General features: G+C 39.7%; 1 protein-coding gene across 1 annotated transcript in view; it reads right to left on the reverse strand.

Annotated features, from left to right (window-relative positions):
- Positions 1–2,000: 2,000 nt before the first annotated feature.
- Positions 2,001–27,039, reverse strand: part of clmna (calmin a) — a gene marked incomplete at both ends in the record, with an annotated part of 29,783 nt that continues 4,744 nt past the window's right edge. The window contains 12 exons of the mRNA XM_083907777.1: positions 2,001–2,124; positions 3,388–3,446; positions 3,537–3,633; positions 4,620–4,771; positions 7,094–9,175; positions 9,430–9,512; positions 10,718–10,911; positions 12,392–12,588; positions 15,247–15,339; positions 15,417–15,500; positions 15,652–15,747; positions 18,455–18,516. Of these exons, the coding sequence (XP_083763903.1) occupies positions 2,001–2,124; positions 3,388–3,446; positions 3,537–3,633; positions 4,620–4,771; positions 7,094–9,175; positions 9,430–9,512; positions 10,718–10,911; positions 12,392–12,588; positions 15,247–15,339; positions 15,417–15,500; positions 15,652–15,747; positions 18,455–18,516 (3,323 nt within the window). The remainder of the gene's footprint in view (positions 2,125–3,387; positions 3,447–3,536; positions 3,634–4,619; positions 4,772–7,093; positions 9,176–9,429; positions 9,513–10,717; positions 10,912–12,391; positions 12,589–15,246; positions 15,340–15,416; positions 15,501–15,651; positions 15,748–18,454; positions 18,517–27,039) is intronic.

The raw sequence follows: 27,039 nt of genomic DNA on the forward strand, positions 1-27,039 counted from the left end.
CTTAACAACCTTTCATCAAAATGTAATACTTGACTTTGCCTCCTTTAGAATGTGTTTCTAGCTGAGAGAAAACCCGGTCTGTGAGAGGGCGTTTGACCCATCAGAGCAGTTCAGAGAGAGAGAGGGTGCCTCCTACTGGCTGTTCTATTCTAATCGTTAAAGGTTTGCTATTCCGCTTTCAGTGACAACTGATTAAACTGGAAAAAGAAAACCACAAATAATATGGAAAAAGAAGACATTAAAGAAGGTTGGACAACAAATGCAATAAAACACATGTCAACTTGGGTGGAGCCTTTCTGAAATACAGAGAGTTCCTTGTATATTAAGTACGTAGGTCTGTCGGTACTCATTTGGCGGGAGGGGCTTAGGACGACGAGCCTCCATCCATAGACTTAATATAAAAAGACATGCAGTCTTCTCCCATGAAGCTTCAAGAGTCTCAATTTGTCTGGTGCTATGTCAGGAAATCCACAGACGCCACCTGCAACCAGGCGCCTATTGGACGGTACCAGCTGTCAATCACACAGGTGTCCAATCATGTCATACTTAATCATCTCATTCCTATAAATTTACAAAATGTACATCATGTTCGACTGAAAAAGTGCTAAACCTAGGGACTTACACAAACTAGGTGACCTATATGTCTTATATATGGTCTATGCCAAACCATGGATAATTATTAGCTGAACAACACCAAAAATATGGTGGAAAAAGGAAAAAATTACAATCTGCCTACTGCAGCTTTACGCCTTGTTTCCACATAATTTTATTTTCTGTCCGTCACCTACAAACTCCATCCCATAGAGTGCTATACACAGAAAATAATTCTACACTGATGGTGGGTTTCTTTCCTTGCTACAGGTAGTCTATATGCCTTAACCCCACATTGCTCCAGATGGGTGAGAAAATGTGCTGCTCATATATGCAATGTATTAATGTCTTTTAACTAAATAAGATTTTTAATTAATGCACAGTGTGTTAAATATTTGATTTACGAACTTGCACATTTTGACGATAAGTACCGAAACTAGGTGTAACTAAGTGCAATCAGCACACCTTCAACACACAGCTATGTGGAAACGAGGCGTAAGTGTCAGTAAGTTTTTGTGTACAAAACAATAAAGTACATTAATTTCTTATATACTATGATTAGTATACTTAATACAGTGTGTAATTAAATACAGCAGAATTTGGAGCCAGCTCTACTTTTTACAGTGTTAAAGTTCAAATATCCCATCAACAAACACACATCAGCCACGATTCTGACGTCATGTACTATGAGCCTGTGTAAAAGTCATGCTCAAGGACTGATGATTATTATGATGAAAATCATATCTAGTATCCATTGGTAATAAACCTTCATTACAGACACTGTTCAAAATAACAGAAATATATTTCATTGTAAAGCAATTTCAAACTCAAGCAAAAAAAAGAAAAAAAGGCAATCACGTAAAACATTTCTGTATCATAAAACTTTTTAAAAATCGATTTTATACATCTCATCGGCCATAAAATATTACAAATACATATTCTTTCGCAACCATTATCCATAAAGAAGAACTGGGGTGATGCTTGTGTGTTTCCAACACTATCAAACAACAGTTAGTTAGTTTGTAGTGGAAGTTGTAATTAAGAGTGAAAGGTTTCACAATTAAAGTCATGATGAAATAGTATTTTGGGGATAAAGGCAAATTTTTATGGGTGAAAGTGTTATTGTGACAATAGCTGTGACTTATTTTCCAGGATTACAAATTCAGTTTCACTTTATTTAATGACTTTGAATCAAAATAAAGACTTTATCGCCCAAATCTTTTCAGGGCTGGTGTCTTTTAGCCAGAGGTGGTTCTTACAGTTTGTCAAACCGATATCGATTACAAGCCACACGGTTGTTTAAAATAGAAATCTTTTAAATGCCTTCAATTTACCTTTACAATCAATGCAATGAATACAGAAGACGAGTGGCAGTTGAGCTGTGTGTGAGCGTGTGTCTGTGGGTGTGTTCAGTGGTTAAAGTTGAGCAGCAGGCTAGGCAGTGTCTTCAGGTCCAACTGTGGCAGGAGCCAAAAGCAATAGAGCAGGAGCCAGAGCAGCAGAATCACATAGAGCTCTGAGCTGTCACTCCAACTATATGAACACAAAAACACAGAACAGAACATTTTCACGTGACACCCAGGTTAAGTTTAGCTGAATTCAATGTAAAACCAAATTATTGGATTTGCTTGTGTTTACGTTGCTGATTTCCAGATATAAAAGCTTCCTGACCTTGCGAACACTGATTTCATAACAGCACATTTCCTTGCACACAGTGCCGCTAATTTGAGAGTCTACGCTGCTGTTATCATCAGTGTTTCCAAAACCTCGAAATAAAGATGTTCTCAAATGTCTTGTTTTGTCCCAAAACCAAAGCTTTTCCGTTTTAATGATTTCATTGTTAATATGGAGAAAAGAAACCTGAAGCTGAAAATCTGAGAAATTGGTTTTAATTATTAAAGCTCACATAGAGTGGTCCTGTTGCACATGTTCGTTATGGAGGTCTACTTACATACATTAACTTGTTTTTATGGTCAAAAACCTGCTAGTTGCAGTAAACGAGCCGATAGAAATCCTCTTTTCTGACGCTGTTCCCCAGCCACGATATTTCAGACTCAACTCTCACCCTGGCTTCCCAACTGTCTTGTGATTGGCCAGTACCCCGGAAGTGACATAATCAGCACACCCGCTCTCAGAAGCCCAGCTCCCCCCTCTGGAACGGTGGATGCACTGCTACTCATTATCAAAACATTGTTTTAACAATGTTTAAAAATAGCTTCTTCACGACTCCCCGCCGCAGTCCCTTTTATGACTTTGACCCAGAGTCAGACCCAGAGTCAGAAGACACTGTCGCTCGTGAAACACCTCCACAACCGACGTAATTCTTCTTCTGCGGTTCAATGTACGCAACCGGATGTGCCCGGACTAGTGCCCGGAGCAGGACGATCTGCTGTTCCAGACCGGGTTTTTTCAGAGATCTCTCTGAGCCCAAGATTACAATAAAACACAGCGTTCTCAGCAGTGGCTGAACTGTTTGTTTTGAACCTTCAGGGCTTCTTAAACAAGGTAATGATGCAGATACACACTAAAAAACAGTGTTAATTGGAACTTCCGGTCTAGGTCCGCTTTAAATAAACGCACTCAACACTCAAACTTATTATAAAAGTAGTTCACGATTGAATGAACAATCGCTTCATCGTTGCAGTCTTGGTGAAAACTGTTTTGAAAATGTATTCAGTTGGGTGCAGTATGCAACTTCACCCCTAGATGCCATGCAATCCCACGCACTGCTCCGTTAACGAAAGCCTGACCACAATAATGTCAGGAATATTTTTGATGTATTGTGCATTTGCTTACCAGACAGCGTCAGCCTCGTCAGCTCTTCTGGTTGCAGCAGTTATGGCTCTCTGACAGTCCTGTCGGGGTGGAAAACACAGTATCACAGAGGTTGTTTATCCAAGGATGGTACAGTATATTCTCCAGAGGGAGGCAAATGCCAAACTAACCGCAGACTCTGTGAGGCTCGCCCTCTTTCTGTGACGGAGAACTGTAGGTATCAGACTGTCAACATCATCTCGTCGGCTGGGACATTCAGTATCACTGCTGAAAGGACAAAAACAATGGTTTGGTCAGTTGGACAGACCATATTAGGTTTGAGCAAAAATGTTATATTATTATGTTATAGATAATTGATTGTATTATTTGTTGAATATTCTAAACCCCATGAGCACTAGTGAAAGTAATATGCAGGTCACAGTGTTTAGAGCCAACACGATGCATTCAAAGACTTAAATAAATTGCATCACATTTGCAGGACCTACAGCATGTTGGGCTTAGAGCAGCAGCTTCAAGAGGCATTCAAGAACTTCGTAAATTCCATAAGTCCTGTATTTAGTAAATACAATCATTGAAAAACATTTGTTTTATTAAATCTTTTTTTTATATTTATCACAAAGAGTCACTGTAACTGATAATGAATGTGTGGAAGGGAATTGTAATTGTAAATGGAGAGTTGCTGGTTTGAATCCCCGCCAAATCAAGGTCTGGGGTATCCCCGAGGAAGGCACTCCATTCCTTATTGTTAATTTGAAGACTTTAAATTAAATGGGAGGGTAGTGTCAGGTGGGGAAACTGGTGTAAAAGTCGCAGCCAAATCAAAATATGCAGATAATCCACTGTGGCGACCCCAAGAAGGAGAGAACCTGGAAAAAAAAGTGTCAGTAGCCGATCATCTTTTTATAAACAAGCACTTCTGTGATTAGTTTTGTTTCGAAATGGACCATTCCACATGAAAGTCAAAATTCCAGCTGGATTTAGGTCACATGTCACATACATCTTATTTTTAGATTTTGGCCTTCTTTCAGCATCGCAGACCTGAGACTGAAGTTACACTTTAATCTTCCTTTAAACCTCATATGGCTGTATTCATTTCCATCAACATCCCACACGGAGAAACTTTTTTCTACATGTTAAAGAAAACTACAGAGCAAAGTTGAAGCAGTTCCATCCATTACCATAACAGTGGTTTCCCTGAGGGAAAAGTGTGTTTCTCAGTGTTCCAGCGAGAGGGCTAAGAATAGAAAACTTACCTCAGAGGCTCTGTGTCTTCCACAGCAGAGCCTGAGCTCTGTTGTTCAGCCTCACTGACATCACAGTGATCTGCTGGAACAAAGTCACCCCAGGGTCCTCTGATCTCCCCACGCAGAAGCTCATGAGTTTCTTGGTTGATCCCAGTGATCACCTAATAAGAGCAAGAAACAGGGACAAATATTGTTGGAGCTTAATTAAGTATAGGAGAATGTTTTTGTGAACGACAACCCTGGTCGATCGCAGATACCCGTCTCTTCCATTTTGAGTTAATGTTTTTGTGTTTTCGGCTTTCGTGTTTTTTGATTTGCGTTTGTGTTGTGTGATTTGCGTTTTGCACCTCAGGGCCACCGTATGTTTGACAATAAATGGCTTCAGCTTTTGTGTTTTCATTCATATTCTCTGACAAATGGCCAAGAAATCATAAATACTGTCAGGGTGTGAAAACTTATGAGCACAGTAGAACTGTTTCATTTTTACCTGTAGCAGGGTAACCAACTCTCGCACACTGAGCAAAACACACTCTTTTGACTGCCTTCACACACTCTACAACACATCTCAGATTTCTCACACCAAAAAAAAAAATCAGTTAATCTATCTTGTAGAAAAGGCCAGTGGGCTCCTGCTGCTCTGTCCAGGCGCTCGCTCACTGTTAATCAGTGGTGTATTTGCACACCCTCTCCCTGCTCTCTGCAGCACGTGAATAGCAGCACGTGTACTGCATCAGTGGTGAGGACCTCAATGAGAGAACAGCGGCAACAGACCATTTTTGTTAATTATATTTCATGTACGGAGAGATTGAGGGCAACCATGGCACCTTGTTTGTATTAAACTGCTCCTTTGTCTTTATAAATTGACCCTCATTTGTATATTTCTTCCACCTACATAGTTCAACATGTAGTGATGTTTTTTTGTGTTATAGCCACATTATTTGTGATGCTTACAGTTGCCAACGCATATTTTCATTTGTGATTTGAAGGGTGATATATCCACCTGCACATGCTGCAATATTTGCCATAATCGGGGAGTCGGCCACATGTGGTCCACGAAGGCGCAGTCTGTGATTTTTGCTCTAGAAATGTAGTTTAAAGCTGTGTAACTGGCTGAGAGACAATTTTGTTTTATTGGTGTTTTATGCATTTATGTATTCGTTTTGTTCTTCATAATGCAGAACCGCATTCCTTGGATCATCTCCTTTATTAAATAACATTCTAGAATCTGCATCCCAGGGTTCAAGTTCTTATCGGACACCCTGTAGCGGGCCAGGTTTCCCATAATCATTTTCTTTAATCTTATCTAGGTGAACACTCGATTAATTAATTTAATTAATTATGCCTCGGCTTATGTTCTCGGCTGAACTGGCACAAAGAGTATAGAAGCAGTGTTCGTTACTTCATCACTCCCCAATGGTAGGTGCTGCAACTGCACTCGCCATCAGTTGAAGAAGCAAGAGGATGCAGTAGAAGTAGGAAATATCAAAGAGCGCAGTTGGAAAGGTGTTTGAGAGGAGTATCCACAACATAATAGTTAGTAATAATATTTATGCTCTTAAATGTTAAAAATTTTGACTAAACAGAAATCATGAAATGCTCTTTAGAATGCAAAAAATATACAAAACATAACATTTAGTTTAAATAAAAAATGTTTTTTAACAGTAATTAAAATACAGTACTGCGCAGAAGTCTTAGGCCACTGTTAGATTTGTTGTTTTAGCAATGCTATAACGACAATAGAGGAGAATTATTTCTATTTCACTTTACTGGAACACATCCAGGAAATATGTATGCAGTTTTTCGTTGTTGTGATTTACCCTTACACTTGAACAATAACAACACACTGTGTAACGCTCTGTTAATACTGGAGTGGAACCTTAATTAATGTTACTGGTAAATCCTGTGTTTGTCCTACTATTTAATTTAAAGAAATATCTGCTGTAAACATTTCTATTATGCCAGGTTTATTCAAGACATGCTTGAGCATTACATACACATGTTGCATGAGTTAAAGTCAGTGACAGCTCGCTAATATATAAGATCAGCTTTAAGACGCATCACTTGATTCCAAATGCCAATGACCACAGAATTTGACAGAAAAACAACAGAGCTGGTGGTGTCTGAATCTTTTGCACAGTACTGTATACTCAACCATGAACTTGCCTTTACATTTGAAACACAAATCTATAAAGTAGGCAGTTATCTACATTAGTTTTCTAGTGTGGGGGCAGCTAAGACCAAACTTGGTCGGTCAGCTCAGGTTTACTTGTGAAAGCCCTGCAAGTCAGGATGTAGGCTATGAATCTGAATGAATCTAGGTATTAAACATCTCCAGCAGACCACCCCAGAAAACACCAGAATGCAGTAATATTCCTGCTATAGAAAGAAGATTTATAGCCTAAATACACTAAGGTTTAACAATCAGATTGTGCCAATTCAAAATTCTAAAAAAAGGAGGCATTGCTTAGTAAATTCACATTTACCTCATCTTGCATGAAATCCACTCCATTCCTCCAGTCCTCACAAAGAAGGTTGAGTGGTTGGTCATCGAGTAAGGTCTCTGAAGCTGGTGCTGGTTCAAGAGCTGACACACTCAAAACAGAAGGCCAACTCTGCATTTCAGTGTAAAGTGGCTCAATAAACTGATGCTCCTCTTTGTCTGGGTAGAACAGATCCATGGGTTCAATCAGGTCAACTCCATCCTCTGTGGGAGAACTTCGATCAAAGTCTGCATTAAGGAAATCCATGGTTTTTTTGGACTCATTATCTGTTTTATGACATGAAATCCCCATCGTGTCGGTCAACTCTGACTCAACTGGATTGAACAGGCTCTGCTGTGTTTCCGTGGTAACACTAATAGAGACGGTGTCTCGTGTGCCCTGGTCAGTATTCAAAGGTTGAGATTTGTCATGTGGAGAAAGAGTACGAGCCGTTAATTCCATATCAGTGGCATCTGTCTCACAAGTGTCTTGAAGGTTATGACATTCTTGATTGGCTTCACCTAGTTTCATGTCATCATTTGTGAATGGAGTGCTCGTGTCTACATTTGAAGAATTTCCTAGATTGGGTTCATTCGCGTCATCGAAATGCCAAGAAATTTCAACAGAATTTCTTTGATCGTTGTTACTGGAGTCACTGCTCAGTTCATCTGAATTTTGAGAGACACTGACATCTGGATCAATCCCATCATGTCCAGTTGTCTCGAACTTGTGCATCTCTTCACCCCCAGTTTCTGCTCGTCTGTCTTTGTCACATGCTTTTTCTTCACCCTCTTCTTCATTTTCTTCCTCTTCCTCTGGCTCTGTGGAAACGGAGATAAGAGGAATACTTAATGCTCCCTCTTGCTTAGTTGTGTTTGTGTGTACTAGCGCACCATCGCTATCTGTGCAACCGCTTTCTTGAAGATGGAGGTGGTATATAAGAACATCTCGACTTGTTTCCACAACCCCTTCGTCCTTTTCCTTTACAACAAACAGTTCAAGTCTTGAATCCTCCCCTTTCTCCCCAGAAGGTTCAGTTTCTACTGCAGCCTCCTCCTCGCACACATTCACATTTTCCTTTTGAACATTCATTTGTCCTTCATGGCCCTGTGCATCCACAAAGGAATCTGCCGATTCCGCCGAAGCGCTCTCTTCAACACTGGTTTGTCTGGCAAATTCTCCAAAATTATCCGGAATTGGTAGTTCATCGTTGAGGCCGAGGTTAGTTTTCTCGATTTCAAGAGGATGGGCACCAGTGTTGACCTGCAAATCGGGCCAAACATGGAGTTCAAAAGAAGGTTCCAGTCGTTCGTCCTTTTGAGTATCTGCTTCTTCCGTGACCTCATCTTTGATCTGATCTCGTACCACATCTTGGTTTTCCTCTCTCTCTGCGAGTACTTCAACTTCTTTTTCCGCTGACTCTCCTTCAATTAGTTCCTTTGTTCTCTCCACTGAAGCTATTGAGTCAGTACCTTTATGCTCATACGACTGCTCATCGGTGTCTCTATCGTCTAAGGATGGGACAAATCCTTCATCATGTGGAGTAACGTCCACAGGGATGGCATGGTACACGTCCGAGACTGTTCCACTGTCACACAAAGAAATGTCACTTTGGCTCTCACAAAACCTCTCTGATATCGCCCCAAAATCGCTCTCGATCCAGGACTCAGGTGAACTGACTGCTGAGTCACCAAGTACAGAATCAGTATTAACACACTCAGGCCCTGAAGAGCCAGTAGTAGACTGAGTGTAAGATAGTTTGTCTTCAATGATGGGCTCCTTTGTCTCCTCAACTACACGGCTGGATATTGTTTCCAAGTGAGGTGAATCTGATAGAAAGTCTTCAGTGGACCATGAGCGAGCTGTGGCTGGAGTAAACTTTGTTGACGTGGCACTCCTGTCTTCTGACACGGAGGAAATTAAGATTTTGGGTGGGGGTGGAGCATAATCCCCCTGGAACCGATAAGACCGCTCCTTTACTCTGCTTTGGTGAGCGTCGTTCCTTGCCTTCTCAGCATCACTGTCGCGGAAGTTGAGTCGGCCCATGGAGACACTTCGTTCAATCAGCTGGCAAGGCTCCTCTGGCTGAGTTGAGGGAAGAAAGAAGTTGGTGGAAGTTAATGCTCACATTCGATAAAAAAAAAAAAAGATGCTTTGGCAAAGTCTTATCATGTCAAACACAAATGGATCATGCATCTTTAACATACAGTATGTTAAAAAGCACTAGTTTGTTCCCAGTAACTAATCTGTAAATACATATTATTTACAGATTGAATGGAGCAAGGAAAAGATGCAAATGCATAAAGGGAAAGTGAGCAAGATAGAGTGAGGATTCTTACCTCCTCCATGCCAGGGAAGTACTCCAAGAACTGTGCCACATATGTAATAATCGACTGGTCATCTGGTGTATTGATAGTCAGATCTGGGCAAAAGAAAAATTACACTTGTAATGCACTGACATTTCACGGCATTGAAACTATGTTTTGTAACTGTTTTATAACTCATAAGCCACATTCAGACTGTGTTTGTTCCTATCACACCACAAGTCTGATCTGCCAGATTCAATAATCAAAATGTAACGGTCTATTTATTATCAGTACAGTTGCTAGATTTGTTTGTGCTGATTTTGTGACTTGTGTGGTAATGTGTGGATAAATGAACGATGAACTGGTTGACCACGCCTCATTGCTGCTGCGAAGTGTATGAAATGAATCCCTAAACGTGCAGCGATCGATCACAATGATCGAGAGCTACCGTTGCAGCTGTGAACCTCATAGCAAACAGAGCACTCAAGCACCCAATAAAGTAGATTTTGAGGTAAAATTCCAGTCTTTCTCATTTTCTTATATCAAGAAATAAGTAAGTACTTGCTCATGTAGCAACTAGCTTTAGCTAATTGGAGCACATTTAACTTCATAATACAATAATATACATAATATACAGTGCATGCTTTTGCTCATCAGGTCTCTGAACTTATGCTGGGGTGCAGTCCTCACACTGACTCACTGTTTATTCTGAAATCTACTTTGCATGCATGCAAACAATATAATGGCGCTCCAGACAATGATGTCACACAACCAGGGCAATGTCTCTGACACGCCCCCCTGGCAGGAAACAATGCGGTTCATCCTATAGACATATACAGTAGACACTAGACAGCACATAAATCAGGCAGTATGTCAGAAAATGTGCCTCTTCACCAGCTGTTTATATCATAAAAGTGAAGATGGTGGATAGAATGCATCACACATTTTTAATGAGCAAGTTGAAATAATTAGCCTCTCGATGTGTGGGACGCATGTATAGACTTTGTCGAGAGACAGATTGTAATCATATCACGTAATACGAACTTCCAATTGATATTGTGAAGAAAGAGGAAATTTTAACATTTTCCCATAGCTTCATGTCATCTTTACTGTTTTTCTTCAAATCATAGTAGTAGTATGAATAGAAGTATTAGTATTGATTTCAGTATTAATATTAATAATACGAGATCGGAGTTAATTGGTCTGACCCAATACCAATACAATATACATTTTCCCTGCACCCAACTGCAGAGGTTATTTACTCACTTCTGCATTGAAGCAGCTTTTTCTTCAGTATCACAGTTTAATGTGTAAAAGTTACCCTCAGGCTCCAGGAGTCGTGGGATACCGAGGCTGTAGTGGGCTATCCTGAAGGCGTCCTCCAGATTCTCCCTGGCATTCCTCAGCAAGGCCTTCCTCATGTCTACCAGGCTGGTGTCGATAGATTTGATAACAGCCAGGAAGGCCAGACCACTGGTCCAGCTCTTTCCAAAGTCGCGAATAGCTACACCATACCTATTAACAAGGAGTAAGTTTACAATTGTTCAGTCTAAATACAAGTTGAAGTCTGATACAGTGTCGGAGAAGCAAGAAAGTTCATATTCTGGTAATATGAGTGATGAAGTTTTGATTGGTGAATTAATATTATTGAAATTTAAGTTATGATTTAGGAAAATTATATCATCTGAAATAGATTAAGTATAGGAAGTTGTGTTACATTATAAGTAATTGTCTGTGTTGTTATAAGTTCTGTTGAGAAAAGCTCAGTCAGTCATGTCATTATTGAATTTAAGTGACAAACCCACTTGACACATTATAGTGTGACATCAGAGGATAGATTGCATACAACCCCTCAGTTATTAGGGATGTGAATTTTTTGGGTGGCTCACGATTAGATTCAATTGTGATTATTAGGCTCACGTTTCGATTCAAAAATTGATACAATGCATTGTGTGTTAAGGCAAATTATGGCATCAAAACAATCATTTGTATACGATAATGTGATAATGTGATCACACAAAGGCAAACCTAAGAGAAAAGTTAACATTTATTCATTCAAAACAAATAAAAACGTACTTACTGTACAAAAAAATAACTTGCATAAATGGTGCCAACTGGTGTTTTGTGTGGTTTTTCAAAAGAGAATAATAATTTAAAAAAAATTATAATATTATATATATATATATATATGGTGTTTTTTTTCAAAATCGACTTTTGAAGTTTATGAATCGATTCAGAATCGTGCATGAATAGAACCGTGATTCCTATGTGAATCTATTTTTTTCCCCCACCCCTATCAGTTATATTTAGTTATTGGACTTCATGTGTGTAAAGTGGAGTGATAACATTTATGAGGTTTCTTGAATGCATCTTGAAGCTGCTCCTCTTAGCTTAACATGGTATATATCTTGCAGAAGTGCTAAACATTTACCAGGGTCTGTGAATGCATCTCGTTAGTCGTTCCTGTAAGCTCAACAGGGAGTGAACCTTGCATTATTTGCACTAGCTCTGGAGTTGAGAATATTCAAATATTCAACAAATAATAGCATTTTTGCTATGCAAATCCCAACTCCCAATACATGTTATTTAAGTAAGTGAAATATTGCCTACAGTGTCCACTTGTTTGGTCAATGTCTCAAAGTGGCCATCTGTGATAGTTGGCAATATTTACTGAGTAGACAGAGCTGAACTCATTGGTGTCATTTGGTTTTGGCCAAATTCACCCACTATTTGTTACCTATCATTAATTAATTCATTCCCACCTACGGTCAATTTAGAGTGTCCAATTAACCTCTGTTCTTGGACTGTGGGAGGAAACCAGAGAACACGGAGACAGCCCACATGCACACGGAGAACATGCAAACTCCACAGAGAAATGCCCATGGTTAAGCCAGGATCCGAAACTGTTGAACCGCCTCACTGTGAGGCAACAGTGCTTAACACTACTCCACTGTGTGACTGCGACAAATCACAAAACAGTCCAGGCCATACTCACTTGCGTGTTCGCTTCTGTACCCACTGTAAGAGTTTCTTAATGGCTTTGCTTTGTTCCTTTATGGCCATGGACAGTAGCTGCCTGTCATCTGATGGCGTGCTGCACAGGGACGTGTCAGAGTCCGAGCTGGTCGGGATGGACGACAGACTGGAGGATGAGGGGAACTGACTCCTGATGTTACCGGTCAGCTCCTTAATCTGGAGGCAGACAGAGAGTTAGATTACCATTTGAATGATTAGTTACTTTACATTATGAGCACCACAATCTACAGTAAACCTTGCTAATCATTATTCCACACAGTTATTTCTAGACAGATGAACGACATGCTAGCTGGTGGAGTCCTGGGTCCAAAGCTAACACAGGGTTAGGAGATGCAGTGCTTTTAGTGTTTGTCTTTGTCAAATTTAAATTCTTCAGATCTGCAAATATTATTCAATATAATAAAGAGGACTGGTGACCTGTCCAGGGTGAATAATAATATAAATAACCAGGTTTCAACACGTCAAATTTAAGAAATTTTTAAGACCATAATGAATACAATTTAAGACCCATTTGGCAAAAAGTACAAAAGACATGAAGGAAATTTAGAGCCACAAATCGTTGAACTTGCACTTACCCATCTCATGCAAGCAATTCGGCTTAGCTGTGGGCTTTCGTTAAGTTTTCTCCGCTGCTATGCTAAGCTGTAACACACCGCGGCGCGCGCACAGCACACTAGCTAGTGGTGCTCGATAAATTGTCACCGGGCAGCACAGGTGACCTACTTTAGTTCCGTGTTGTGGTTCTGTTATCGCATCCCCAAAAATCGATTTCAAAGCGAGACTGAAGTTTATGCATGTTTTAAATAAAGACCTTCCAAAATTGTATTTTAGACCTTTTAGGAGATTTTAGGAGAATTTAAGACATTTTAAGGCCTTAAATTCAAATTATTGGATTTAAGACTTTTTAAGACACCGCGGATACCCTGTATTAAAGACAGAATGCTATTCAAACAAACCTGGCCCATTGTGAAAAAGTAATTCCCCTACATATTTTAATTATATGATATGGCTAAATGATTTGGGTTAAAATATTCAACAAAATGGAGATCAAAATAATAACTATTGTACTCTACTGCAAGGATGATGGATTCAGTTTGAGGTAGATGATCCATTTTGGTGACCTCTAAATGAAGAAACCGAAATAGGAAGAGATTCTGTTGATTTTAATTGTCTCTAACATTTAGACATTGGGATAAAATGTTACACCTGAAAAAATGGCTGAGGGGTTTAGTTAGACTTTAAATTGCAGAGATTTCACCTCTTAACCAAGTGGCTGCTTCAAAGCTGACTAACTGGTGGAAAAGTCCAGGTATTTAACGTAGGCTGGAAAACTGTGATTAGAGTCATTAGATCTGACCTGACCCGGTTTCAGGTTGTTACCTTCAAAAGCCTCTTGGATGAGAGGTGAAACAAATTCAACTTCAGTCCAGTTGACTGCAGCTAACTACTCAATATGACTAAGAACCCCGACAGACATCCAGGCATTACTTCTTGTCTGACCTGTTCAGAGTAAATATTAAATAATGAAGCTGCTGTGACGTAAGGTAAGAGATATCACATGACACAGGAGGGCTGGGTGATATGAACTAGAAATCACAGGGCCCGGCCCTATGATGCAGCAAAGCAAAGAAATACAAGAACAAATATGAAAGTCTAACCCACAAAATCTATCCACATAAAGCTACAAAGCAATTGCTAAAGCTCTGGCATTGCAAACAACAGTGAGAACCATTACAAATCATCCAAAAGCTCTAGGATGGAACCATGATTTCAGCTCCAAAGCAGGAAATCCTGAAAGAAAAATGTTCATAAGCAAGTGCACAATAATGTCCACCACTGAATGTCCTTGTTTAAGTCCTAAACATGAGTCCAGTGGAGATGCTGTGGCAAGTCCTTAAATGGGCAGTTCATCCTTAAAAACTCAAAAATGCTCTAAAAAGGAGCGGGCTAGTATTTTGCCCAGTGACAAAAGCAGTTGTTATTAATAGATTTTGGGGCCAATCTTTTTTTTACATGGGTTATTCATGTTTTAAATGTGCAGTGTGTGGGAGGTTATAGACATGAATTGAATATACTAGTGTATAACTGCTTTATAAGCATGAAACTTTGAAAATGTACTACTTCTGCATTCCATTTTCATTAGAACTCAGAGGTCAGAACTGGGAGTAAAATTATCCCCAAGTGCACATTCCAGTTCAGAAGTCAGAAAATAAATAGGTCTAGCAACATGTCTGGAGTTAAAAAACAAAAAAATGGAAATCCAAGTTCAAGTCCCACTAAGCATATACATGCAGAGGTATTTGGACTATGAGTCGCATTACCCAGGTTATTAGTCTGACTAAGACCAGCTAGATTCTAGTCAGAACATGCTTACATGAAAGTTGAAAGACACTGCCATTAATATATCTTTCTGCAGCAATACCATATCCACCTCACTGTCACTCCTGCCCATATTGTCACAATGGGGAGCATTGTCCCTCCCCCCTGACCTCCCCAAAACTCACTCTCTCCCACATTTCAAATCCAATCTAAAAACTCACCTGTTCAGAATGGCATACTTTTATTTTTACGTAAGTTGATCTTGGGTGTCTAGACATGAAATGTATTATATCCTGAAATTACGTATAATTTGGTCTACATGACCCCAAACCTTTTGGAAAACAAAGATCCCATTCAAACCTGGTGTTTACATTCATACAAATCACAAGTGGACAGCTCTACGTTCAGGTCTGAATGCATCTTCAGATGATTTTCCATGTGTGAACACAATGGTTTAGATCAATTTAGAAAAGTGGCAGAGAAAGAATTCATTACCTGGAAGAAGAGGATGATGTTCCATATGAGACCCAGCACGATGGAGGAGTTCCCATCAGCAACATCTGTCGCATCAATACTGACGAGCTTCACCTGAGGACACCAACACCCTTGCATGAGGAAACAGTTCAGCCATTAACTCAGTGACAATTTTTCGCTGTGGAACTCACGTTTCTCTCCTCCAGGAAAGACAGGACCTTCGCGATATTGTTGAGTCTGAAAATGCGATGGGAGGACTTCTTATATCCATGCAACTGGAAAATAGATTAGAATGAAAAGAAAAAAATATCATTATGTTATTGATGCATACAGTGATGCTTAAACAATAACTAGTCCTGCTGCTGCTGTGGCATAAAAATGTAACAATATAAGCTAAAATAAGACACAAAAACATAAGAATCTGACCAGCTTGCATCCAGAGAGCTCCTCCAGCAGAGCCATGAGGATGCGTCCATCCTGAATGTCGCGGAACAGGTCATGGACCTCAATGGGAGGGTCACACTGAGGGCAGATTAGATAGAGAAAACAGATTAGACAGGATGACAAGATGTGATAAACGCAAACTATACATGCAAATAGAAAAAAATATCTAAATAAAAATATCAAAGAATATATCAATATTATAAAACTATACAATATTAGAGTACATTTTTGAAGAAATTGTAGAGGGATTGCTGCCTTCTGATCGATCTGAAGCCAATCTGGCAGTTTAAAAACATTTAAAAACAGCATTGGTATGAATGAGAAGTTGAAATGATGACTTCAAGTTTTTCATTGAATACGTGAATGTTTAGGTGAAAGGTGAAAATAAGGGCACCATGACAGACTGTAGGAATGTTGGAAATATATCAAAAATCCATTATCACAAACATGAAAGACGGTGGTATCTCACTTTTTTTTTTACATCTGATCAACAATATACTGTAAGTCAGTTTGATAGAACATCATCAGTCAAATTCCTTACATGCGCACACATAGTAAAGAAAATCCTGATTCTGATTCGCATTTGTTCTTAAACAGTTTTACTGACACAACAAGAGATGATACTCTCATAATGGAGCAAAGAAACTAGAACATGTTTATATTTAAAGAACCTCAAATCATAAACCACTTAAAGGGATTCATTATTGAAAAATCAAGTCATCGATTCATTGTTGCAGCACTAAATCATTTCTTTTATATTTTCATACAATATAATAAAAAAACACAATAATCGGCCACTTTATTAGGTACACCTATTCAATTGCTTGTTTAAGCAAAATTGCTTTGTTCTTTTAGTTATTTAAATTACTTTGAACATGGCATGGATGTTGGTGTGATTGTTTCAGAAACTGCTGATCTACAGGGATTTTCACACACAACCATCCCAAGTGTTTAAAGAGAATGGTCTGAAAAAGATCTGTATTTTCGCTGGATATGTGTAGCACAAATAATGCATACATACAGTATATTTGTGTGACTGGTTATTTGTCAACAACCGAGGAGTGATATGACATAATGGTGATGACCGTTTGTTTGGGCATTTTTTATGTTGATGCCAGAGGTCGACTGGTTTGAGATGACAAAGGGGCAGCAATCACTTAAATCTCAAGTTATGAAGATCATGCCGTCTATGAACGCACATCACTTTGAAGCAGCAGAAAACCACACGTGGTGCAACTCCTGCCACATAAACATGTGTCATTTGTACCTAATAAAGTGGCGAGTACGTGCATATACTATAAAATCTGCCGTCACAAGCTTCAACTACGCAGATTTATCTTTAAAATAAGCCAGTAACACAGCACAGGCTCGACAATATGAAAAACAACATGAAAATTGGTGACTAGGTGAAGAGTGGCAGTGACCTAAGACAACAGAGGACAAATGTATGATTGTGTGTCAGTGGGTTAGAGATTTGATGCATGGCCAAAGAGAGCGTAAAAGAGAGGCTCATTGTGTGAGAGAAAATAGAAGACTTGATCAGACTCCCTCCACTCTCACAGACTCGGCCCCCATTTGTGACAGAAACAAACAGATGAGAAATGACACAGGAGCTCAGGAGTGAAACAACAAATCTCCAAACCAAAAGCAGCCCGTTAGTGGAAACACTCTGTGGAAGCCCACAGGTTTATATAGTTACAAGTCAGCACTTTCCATTTGATGTGAATGGTCCAGAGTGGTCTATCAATTTTGAGGTTTATTCCATTTGACGGGTTAATGCATCACATGTAGACTGTAGATACACAGTAGTGATGGAGGGAAACGGAAACAACTTCACATTAGGGCAAGAGCTATGGGCTAAGGGCTTAAAAATGTTATCTTAAAAATGTTCTATTTGCAATTTTAATCAATCCTTCTTATAAACAAACTAAACATGGCAAAGAAATTATTCAAACAAGTTCTGCTTTTATTTTCCCTTGTGGGATTTCCCATTAGGGTTAAAGTGCCACAGACTACAAGCATAGAAACAAGCTACAAACTGTCATAGTGACCAAAATATTACTTTCAAACAATATCAAATTATAACAATAACAACGTATTCTAAATAACAATTCCATAAATTATGAAAAAAAATGTTTTTCCATATAGATATAGATCTATAGATATTAGTGAATAATATCATCACCAAAATACAATGTTGTGCCTATAAACTCAGGACAGTAGGTGTTCTACTTTGTAGACGATCCCTATGCACCCGTATCACAGCCGTGCAACGATTATTTGATTAATCAATTACTAAATGAATGGTCAACTATTTTAACTTCATACCATTGTGACAACAACGAATGTTGACAACATCAACACGGCTCAACAGACAACAACAGAGGATTGTCCATCCAGCAGCCAAGCAAAGAGTGAAATGGTTGGGTTGGTATATATACACATATACTGTATATATGTATATATATATATATGTATATATATATATATATATACATATATATATATATATATATACACACACACACACATATATACACACATATATATACACACACTGCACTGTACCAAATGGAACCAATGCACTCTGTGGAAACATGGCATATGGCTCCACTTTGACAACCACTGATATTGGTACAGCTTAAATGTTGTCATTGCATCTCAGCTACAGTCTTCATAAGCATTTACAGGAAAACTCCATTGCATGACACAGTGTGTAGCAGAGACAGAGCAGGATAACTGCTTCGTCTCTTTCCTCCACTATGTCATGGATCAATCATCAAACCTTCTCTAAGTGCAGGTTCATCCATCGGGTGAAGGTTCTCTTCTGCACCTCCTCTCTTTCAACTGCAACACAGAAAAAGAAAAAAAACAGATTTCAGTTGTTTGTTATACAACGATGATAGTAATACACAAAACCCTTTTAATGAAGAGCAATTTCAAGTTCTGCAATCTGCTGGATGTTTTTCACATGTATTTTATTGCCTCATGTGAGCTTTAATGTCTTTTTTTATTATCCTGTACAGCACAGTCCCCTGTGGTTGTTTTAGATTGGATTGGAATCCTGTCACAGTTCAATCAGGGTGACCTTGGTGTGAAGAGAGAGGCGGATCAATATATGGATTTAATAGAATTCAACATTAGGTTCTTTGTTTGACTAAGGTTTCCTGCACAGAGTGAGTTTGAAGATGTCCAAAGATGCAAAGAAACTAGACAATATTCACATCTAAGAAGCTGAAAATATAAGCAAAGAATTCATTTTATTAATTTAAAAAAATATTAATCAACAATCAACATAATTGATGACTTTTCAGCCCTAGAAATGTTTCATTAATGAATCAAAATAGTATTTGTTATTTAATAAAGCTGAACCTGGACCTAGACCTGGAGCCAATCCCACCCAGGGCACAAGTCCATGACAGATGAATGGCATTCACTCTCACATCTATGGTCAACAGAGTCAATGATTAACCTCTGCATGTTTTTGGACTGTGGAAGGAAACTGGAGAACATAGAAAACGATAGAAAATTAACTTAATATCTGAGCCCAGGTTTGGGCTGAATCTGCCGCACCACACTGCACACAGCAGACATTACGGGTGGAATGGAAAGTGGAGAGAGAGTGAGAGAGAGTGTGGGAGAGGATATGGATGTGTTACCATGGCAGCCAAGTCAGCTGTAATTCATCTTTATGCCCTTTATTGCTCACTAGAGGCAGTGGGGCTCATTCTACACAAGAGTAAAGTGATGGGTAGCTGCTGTAGTGCTACTGATGGTTTCCTCCACTAATAGAATCATGACTGCGTCATGAAGGCCTGATGAGGAGACACAGATCTGCATTAGAGGGGGGGAAACGCAGATACAGGATGATGGAGGTCAAGTATGGAATTGTGAGTCAATAACTGGTCAATGAGCCTCTTCAACTAAAGGGCAGAAGTGTTTCCTCAGAGCTAAAAAAGATGCCTCACACACTGAATTTCCCCCACTGTTCTGAGAGAATGTTGGACTCGGGTTGGTATGCAGGAGGCGTAGTGGCTATAACCCAAAAATATTTGTCATCAGAAGCAGGGAGGTGGCAGAGAAGAGAGGGAGACAAGACGACAACACAGAAAGAGGAGGTGAAGGAGAAAAGACAGGCCTTGAAAGAACAGGAGAGAGAGATTGAGTAAAACTGCTGCAACGAATATACTGCCCATAAGTACGTGTCCTTGGGCAAGACACTTAACCCCATGTTGCTCCTGTGCCGGCAGCGTGTGCATGGATATGGAAGATGAGTGACAGAAAATGTGCTGCACATAGATGCGCAACATCCAAGTGTGAGTGAACATGAGTGAACACGAGAGCTTTTATTCTGAAAAGTAAACTGGAAGTTTATTTTCCTACTTCCTCTCTCTCTCGTGCAGAATTTATGGGGCTCTGCAGCTGAGATAGAAGTGCTTGGCTGTAAACAAAGCAGCAGTAATGTTTGCGTTTATGAAGGCAACATAGATTCTATAACCTAGAACGAAAGGTTAGGTGAGAAATATTCAGCTGCAACAAGTAACTTCACCAATAAACACTGTACTTTTAACAATGATCATTGCATGTCTTTTGGATGAAGATGTTGAAATCAAAGAAGTTAAGATTTTGTGGTATCACTGTCTTGGTGTTGAAATTCCAACCAAACAACTTCAGCGTCCTATAATCCCTCTGACGGAGGATTATGGGATATCCGAGACAACTGTGTCAGCCTTTAACTGTCAGCTATTCTGACAGAAACAGCGGGGATCATAGGACGAACACTTAAACATCTCTTAAACTTTACAAGTGAGCCTCAGCTCCCCGAGCCGTCTCTCTGCCTGATGCACACGCAGACAAAAGCACCGTCAACACAAGCGCAACCATGGAAACCAACACACACCAAGTGAATAGTACACCAGCAGTCTGAGCCAGAGAAACAACTGCTCAAAAATGTACTACTTAGGTTCCCACCAACTTTGGCAAGAGCTCCTAAAGACTGATATAGTGTTTCCTCCACAACTATTTATAGAAGACACTCCTCTTCTACTCGCTCCATTCAAACAACAAACAAGGATTTAACCTTTATTTATTTACAGTGTTAGCATGGCAAGTGTCAGCAAAATCATTTAGGGGTAAGGGAGAAAACAAAAGACACAAATATCCACACATTAAAACATATTGTGTATTATATTATGTGTAAATGAAGTATTTAGAATCTTAAATACAGTGTCAAAAGATTTTATTTTTTTTTTACAAGAATTGCCTTTAGATGGCTTTAAAAGCAGAGACAGAGATAAATGCATCCAATATCAGTGTTTTTTTGTAATTAAATTCCAGTCATACGATGCAGCAGCTGAAAAGGACAGTTGTCCAAAGCAAGACTTGGTTTTGGGGACGTGTAGTGTGTTACAATCTGTGTCTCGATAGTCAAGGCTGTGTCCTAATAATTCTCCTAATAAATTCCGGCAGGCTGTACACTGAGAGGTAAAACTCTGCCCTCCACAGTTTGAAATCCTGAATCACAGTTCTTCCCGCCCCTCAAAACCTAGCTGATCTATCAATAGATGACCCATCCATCTTCTACCGCTTCATCCTCCACATGAGGGTCACAGGGGGTGCTGTGCCAATCCCAGCCGACATAGGACCAAGGGCGGGGTAAACACTGGATCGGTCGCCAGTCCATCACAGATACACTACGACACCAGCTGTGTGGCCCAATATACGCATAGACAGAACCACAGGACGACCAGTCGCTGTTTGTTTGTCTGTAATGTAAAAGCTCAACAGGAAACTAATTCAATAACAGTACTAGCTTTTATTGCGATACAGCGCCACCTATGGAGGCAGATAGTCAGACATACTGTACACAGTCAATAAATCAAAATTCTCCTCCAACTCTGTGCATGTAAACGTAGTGAGTGAACTGGAGCAGATCCAGTAAAAGAATAGGTTCCACTGTCTTGAAGCCCTGCTGAAAATGAACAAACATCACGTTCAGCCTTGCTGCTTGAGCCATGAAGATAATTGTTATTATTAAAGAAGCAAAAAGTAATAATGTCAGGTTTAATTGAATATTGAGTCAGGAGATGAAACGCCTCACGTAGAACATGTGCAGGCACTTTTGCTCGGTTGAGTAGGAAGCTCCAGTGCGCTCATGCAAGTAATCACACTGGGAATATGACTCAATGAAATATTCATCCCACAGTTATTACAGGGGCATCCTTTTAGACTGCACTGCGGCATCTTCTAAAGATATTATGCAACTGCACAGTTCACAGAGAGGCTTTTGCTGCTCCCAACTCTGAATCGCTATGTTACCTTTAGGGTGTGAAGTCAGCTTCACATCTGTGGATCTCAGAATTGTGTAAAGAAGCGGCAGCAAAGTGAATATATGGCCTGGCCGATATTTGCGTTTTTACGTGTATCGGCAATGGCCGATTCGCGGGTGCATTTGCCGATCTTGCAGATTATGAACTCACATTCACTTCACACCAGAGAACATTCTCTCTCTTTGAGCAGTTAACTAAAGAGATCCGCTTATCTGATGCATCGGTTATTCCCTTAATTGCAAAAGTAAAAGTAAAGTAAAGTAAAATTGCATTTTACTAAGAACTACACATCCCCTGCACTGTATTCGATCCTAGTCATAAATGTAATTATTTGGATGTGGGGAAAAAACTACACGTAGAGAAATGTTCCAGAATGCGTTGGATATGGAGAGCCTGCTTGGAGACGGAGAAACGCCCAGCACAGGAGCAGCGCACCACCCAGCAGAGGAAGAAGAGCAGAGTGCAGAGGCGGTCTGCACAAAAAAAGGCCCGTCTGTCTGCACAAGATGAAGAGCATGCACACTCTTTGTCTGATATGTTCGATGAGATATGTTCGATGAGATAGTCTCTAAATATTTTCATAGATTCTTAATCGATTTATCCTTTGAAGCATGAAGCATTTTATTAATTTTATTGTTTTATTTATGTTTCTAATTTTACATTTTTACATTTAGCCTTTAAAATACTTTAAAAATTAACCATTTCATTTATAAATTAAATTGAAGATGTAAGCGCTAGATAAAAATATACTGAATTTGTTTTTGTTTCCTCTTTTTAAAGAAATGGCTGAAAAGAAGGGCAACCCTGTGTGGGCCAACACCAGGCAAGGATCGGTGCAACATCTGCAATTCTATGTTTCTATTGTTATATATTTATATGTTAGGCATTGTTTGTTCTAACTGTTTTGTTAATAAATGTTTTGCTTTTGGTTAAACTGAGACTTGTGTAACATTTTTTATCATTGTGTTATTCTTATCATGTAAATAGAGGGAGAAAAAGCAATATCAGCTAAAAAAAAAAAAAAAAAAATCAGCAGCGCGTATCGGACTGATGGCTGATGTAAAAAAAAAATCGGCCATAAAAAACCGATATCGGTCACCCTCTAATTATTACACCTCTAACTATTGCCGCTTTCCCATTACATAGTTCTAGCATGACTCGGCTCAATTCATCTCAGTTTTTTTTTTTGCTTTTCAATTAGGGATAGTACCTGGTACTTTTTAGTACCTGGCAAGGTTCCAAGCGAGCTGAGCCAATACTAAAATGTGACATCCACAGACTGCCGGCCACAAGAGTCATGAACGTGACGTCTAACACAGGAATCAAACTGAACGATGCTGATAGATCAGCTAAAAAGACTTCAGACATCATTGAGAAAGCACTTTTCTAAAATCACAGCTTTTCTAGTCACTAGTTTGTGTTTGTATAAAACAATGTCACGGCAGTTTCATGCAGCCGTGCATCGACAACCCCTGAATTGCAGGCTGTGGAATTTCCTAACTACTACCATGAAATTATTCATTTATACATTATCTACTGTTTTATCCTGCACATGAGGGTCCGAGGGAGCTTGAGTCAAATCCAGCTGATATATGCTTGGGATATGCTACAAGATTTTTTGCCCAATTTTACCCACGATTTACAGTTGGGGACAGTTGTGATGGCTAGTTGGCACACAGATCTGTTATTTGAGGGTAAGAGACTAGACCTCAGTCACAGTCAATCAAACATGTTTGAATTTTTCTAAAATTATCCAGATATTATTTATATGCCATATCAACCCAGCCTTAGCACTCTATGAATTACAAATCATTCCTCTAGCATTAACTTGGTCCCCAGTGCAGAAGTGGCATCAACTGATGTGGAGAAGAATATGGCGTTTCTGATTTCCTTTTTTGATTATGTATATGTTGGAATGTTGGAATACAGCTACTACTATTGTGGTGCATATTTGATTTGTACACATGAGCCTTGTTTTTATTTGTACGGAATGAAAAAAGGAGTAACTGCTGCTTTAAAACTCGCAGCAGGTTGTGCTGTACTAGGCACAGTGGTTGAGCGCATACTGGTGGGAGGCAGAGCGTGGGAGAGAGGGAGAGAGAGAGAGAGAGAGAGAGAGAGAGAGAGAGAGAGAGAGAGAGAGAGAGAGAGAGAGAGAGAGAGAGAGAGAGAGTACTGCTCTCCTCCTCTCATCTTGTGTTATGTAACAACCTCAAGGCTTTTGTTTTGTCGCACTAGTTGCTCATCATACAGAGAAACATAGCAAGGAATCCTACATTTACAGTTATGTGTAATTAAAGGAGTTTCCAATAATCAGAGCCTTTAGTGTGTCAGGTTTACTATATTGGCTTATGTTCCCAGTGGATGTGTTGTGTTTGTGTCTATTCAAACACAACTGAGGTGATTTCCATAAAATTTGGTGGAGGGGTGAGACATGATGCAAGAAGGAAGGCATTCAAATAGGATTCATTCAATACAGTAAACATGTTTGTATCCACTCTTATTCTTTTTCTTTCACTGACTCTTTGAGCACAGTTTTAAAGTCTTGTTTAGACTACAGCCCAAATATGATTTTTAAGCATATCCAGATTGCATCTAGCTAGATTAATTGGCAGTCTGGACAGCTGAAAAAAAACCCATGAGATCCAATATTTCGAATCTGATATGATTTTTACAGATCTGTTTCAATCTAATTCTGTTTCAGTCGCTCGGATAGAGCGCAGATTATCAACTCCCTGCGACATTTACTTCACACCAGATAACCTTCTCGCTCTTCTCGCCCACAACTAAAGAGATCAGCTCATCTGATGCATCTGTTTTTCCCTTAATTGCGGCACTAAAGCGTCTTCTACACAAAGGTTGAGACGGAGCACGGAGTGAAAACAGATCACATGCACTTCATCATCATGACTGTACTCGATTCTCGTCATAAAGATCATTATTTGGATGTGGGGATTAAGGGTTAGAAATGATTCATAGTGTGTTGGATAAGGAGAGCCTGGTTGGAAACGGAGGAGAGCACAGCGCAGGAATGGCGAACGGCACAGGGGTGGTGCGCAGAAAAAAAAGGCCCGTCTGTCTGCACAAGAGGGGCACGCTCTATAATATAATATACTATGAAAAAAGCAACACTGATGGTGGAAGCAACACTGAAAAAGTGTTGTTTGAATCATAAAAAGTATGAGTACTACGAGTGACGTATTAATCGCGCAATCGATCTTATCGATTCATTGTGGCAGCCTTAAAGAACAGACAATCCCAGCCATCCCAACAAAATTAGATTAAAAAAAAAAACAATGGTACAAAATTGGCGTAAAAAATTGGCCTAATTTCAACCCTATCATTCGCATTTTGCTCCTAAAATAAATCCATACAAAGCTGATCAAACTATGATAAAATGTATGTGCATCTGCATACAAATCAACAAATGTTAGCCTCCAACTCTCGTGATGACACACGATGACGTCAGCCACACAAGCTCCACTCACCGTAGCTATTTGTTAGTTAGATACTCGAGCCTTGCGGGAAAGTTGACTGACGTTGTGTCCATTTACCAGAATTTGCTGCCCTGGCCCATATAGGCCCTGAACCCTGGTTACAGGACCACGCTTTCACCCCTGCCCGCACTGCCTGACTCTCACCCTAACACAAACCACCAGGCCCAGTCATTAGAGCCACAAAAGGCCACTTATAACCCGACCCTAACCGCAATACATGCGGTGATAATTTTTCTACCACCCCTTTTCCCTCACAGCATCAAAATATTGAATCTCAGAAACCCACAATTTAAGTTTCACGCAGAAATAGGCACATATTTTTAGTTGTACATTGTCGAGCAATCATCGTTTTCATTTTTTCTGTGCTCCTAAATTTTTTAATTGAGGAGAACCTGTGCTCCGAGTGAAAAAGCTAAGCGTTCTGCCCTGTATATGCATGTTACTTCGGTATGCACGTGGTAGGCTTCTGCCCTTTTTGGGCCATCTGTCCACAATGGTAACCTGTAAATCCAGTCAGGATTTCAGTGAGTGGTCTACAAATGCTATACTCTGACATAAAAAATTATAGGTGGCCTCCCACACAATAGCCTTTGAGGTCACTACACACGCTGACATGCATGGGGGTGTCAGGGCCCGTTCAGTGCTGCTCAGAGAACCAAGTTTGTCAGATAAGTCTTTTTAAATGGACAGTATGTGCTTTCTGTCCAACGAGCAGTGACTTGCTGTTTCTGCTATTACTGTACCATAATCATAGTCTTAAACACAGATAACCTGTCATTCTGTGACACTGAGATGCAAAAGCACATGAGGCATTTACAGGTGTTGTCTGAGAGTGTGTCCACTGTTTCAGCTACACTGTCAACTAGTGGAGCCATGGAAACACACTGTAAACCAGGGATGCCAGGGTGGAAATTGGACAGGGGCCCAGACTTTTTTCAAGTGAGACCTCAGGGGGCCGGATTACACTTTCGGACTGAAAACACATGGGTAGGTAGGTGATTCGAAATGATTCATCAAGGGCTACAGATCAAAAAGAAATTGCATTGGCACCAAAATATCCTCACAATGAGGCCTACAATTACATACAATACAATTACAGCCTAAAAGCAGGAGACAGTGACCCTCTAAAAACTTAACATTTATAAATTAGAAATGCACCAAAATAGACTAGGTGCCAACAAAACACATTTACTTTAAATAACACAAGTGTAAACTGTTAATTTTAGTATATTTATCGAAGGCTTGCACATGAAAACACGTCAATGCATAATTAGGCTAATTGAAAGATGACTAGTCTAGCGTCAGCACTACCAGCGCAGCTGCAGCTGAGGATTCCACTGAAACAAACGAACACATGTAAAAGCCTTGTGTAAATCGCCCTCTTTCTTGACTTAAAGCTACAGCTCACAGCGCAACCCTCATGTGGAGGATAAAGTGGTAGAAGATGGATACCGGAAAGCAGAGAAATAGAGCTTTGCCGCAAGGGCCCTCAAGACTTATTGTGTGTATTGCATGTAATGTTGATACAGGGTTCCCACACATAT

The sequence above is a fragment of the Microchirus variegatus genome, assembly GCF_963457635.1.
Source record: "Microchirus variegatus genome assembly, chromosome: 21".
NCBI lineage: Eukaryota > Metazoa > Chordata > Actinopteri > Pleuronectiformes > Soleidae > Microchirus > Microchirus variegatus.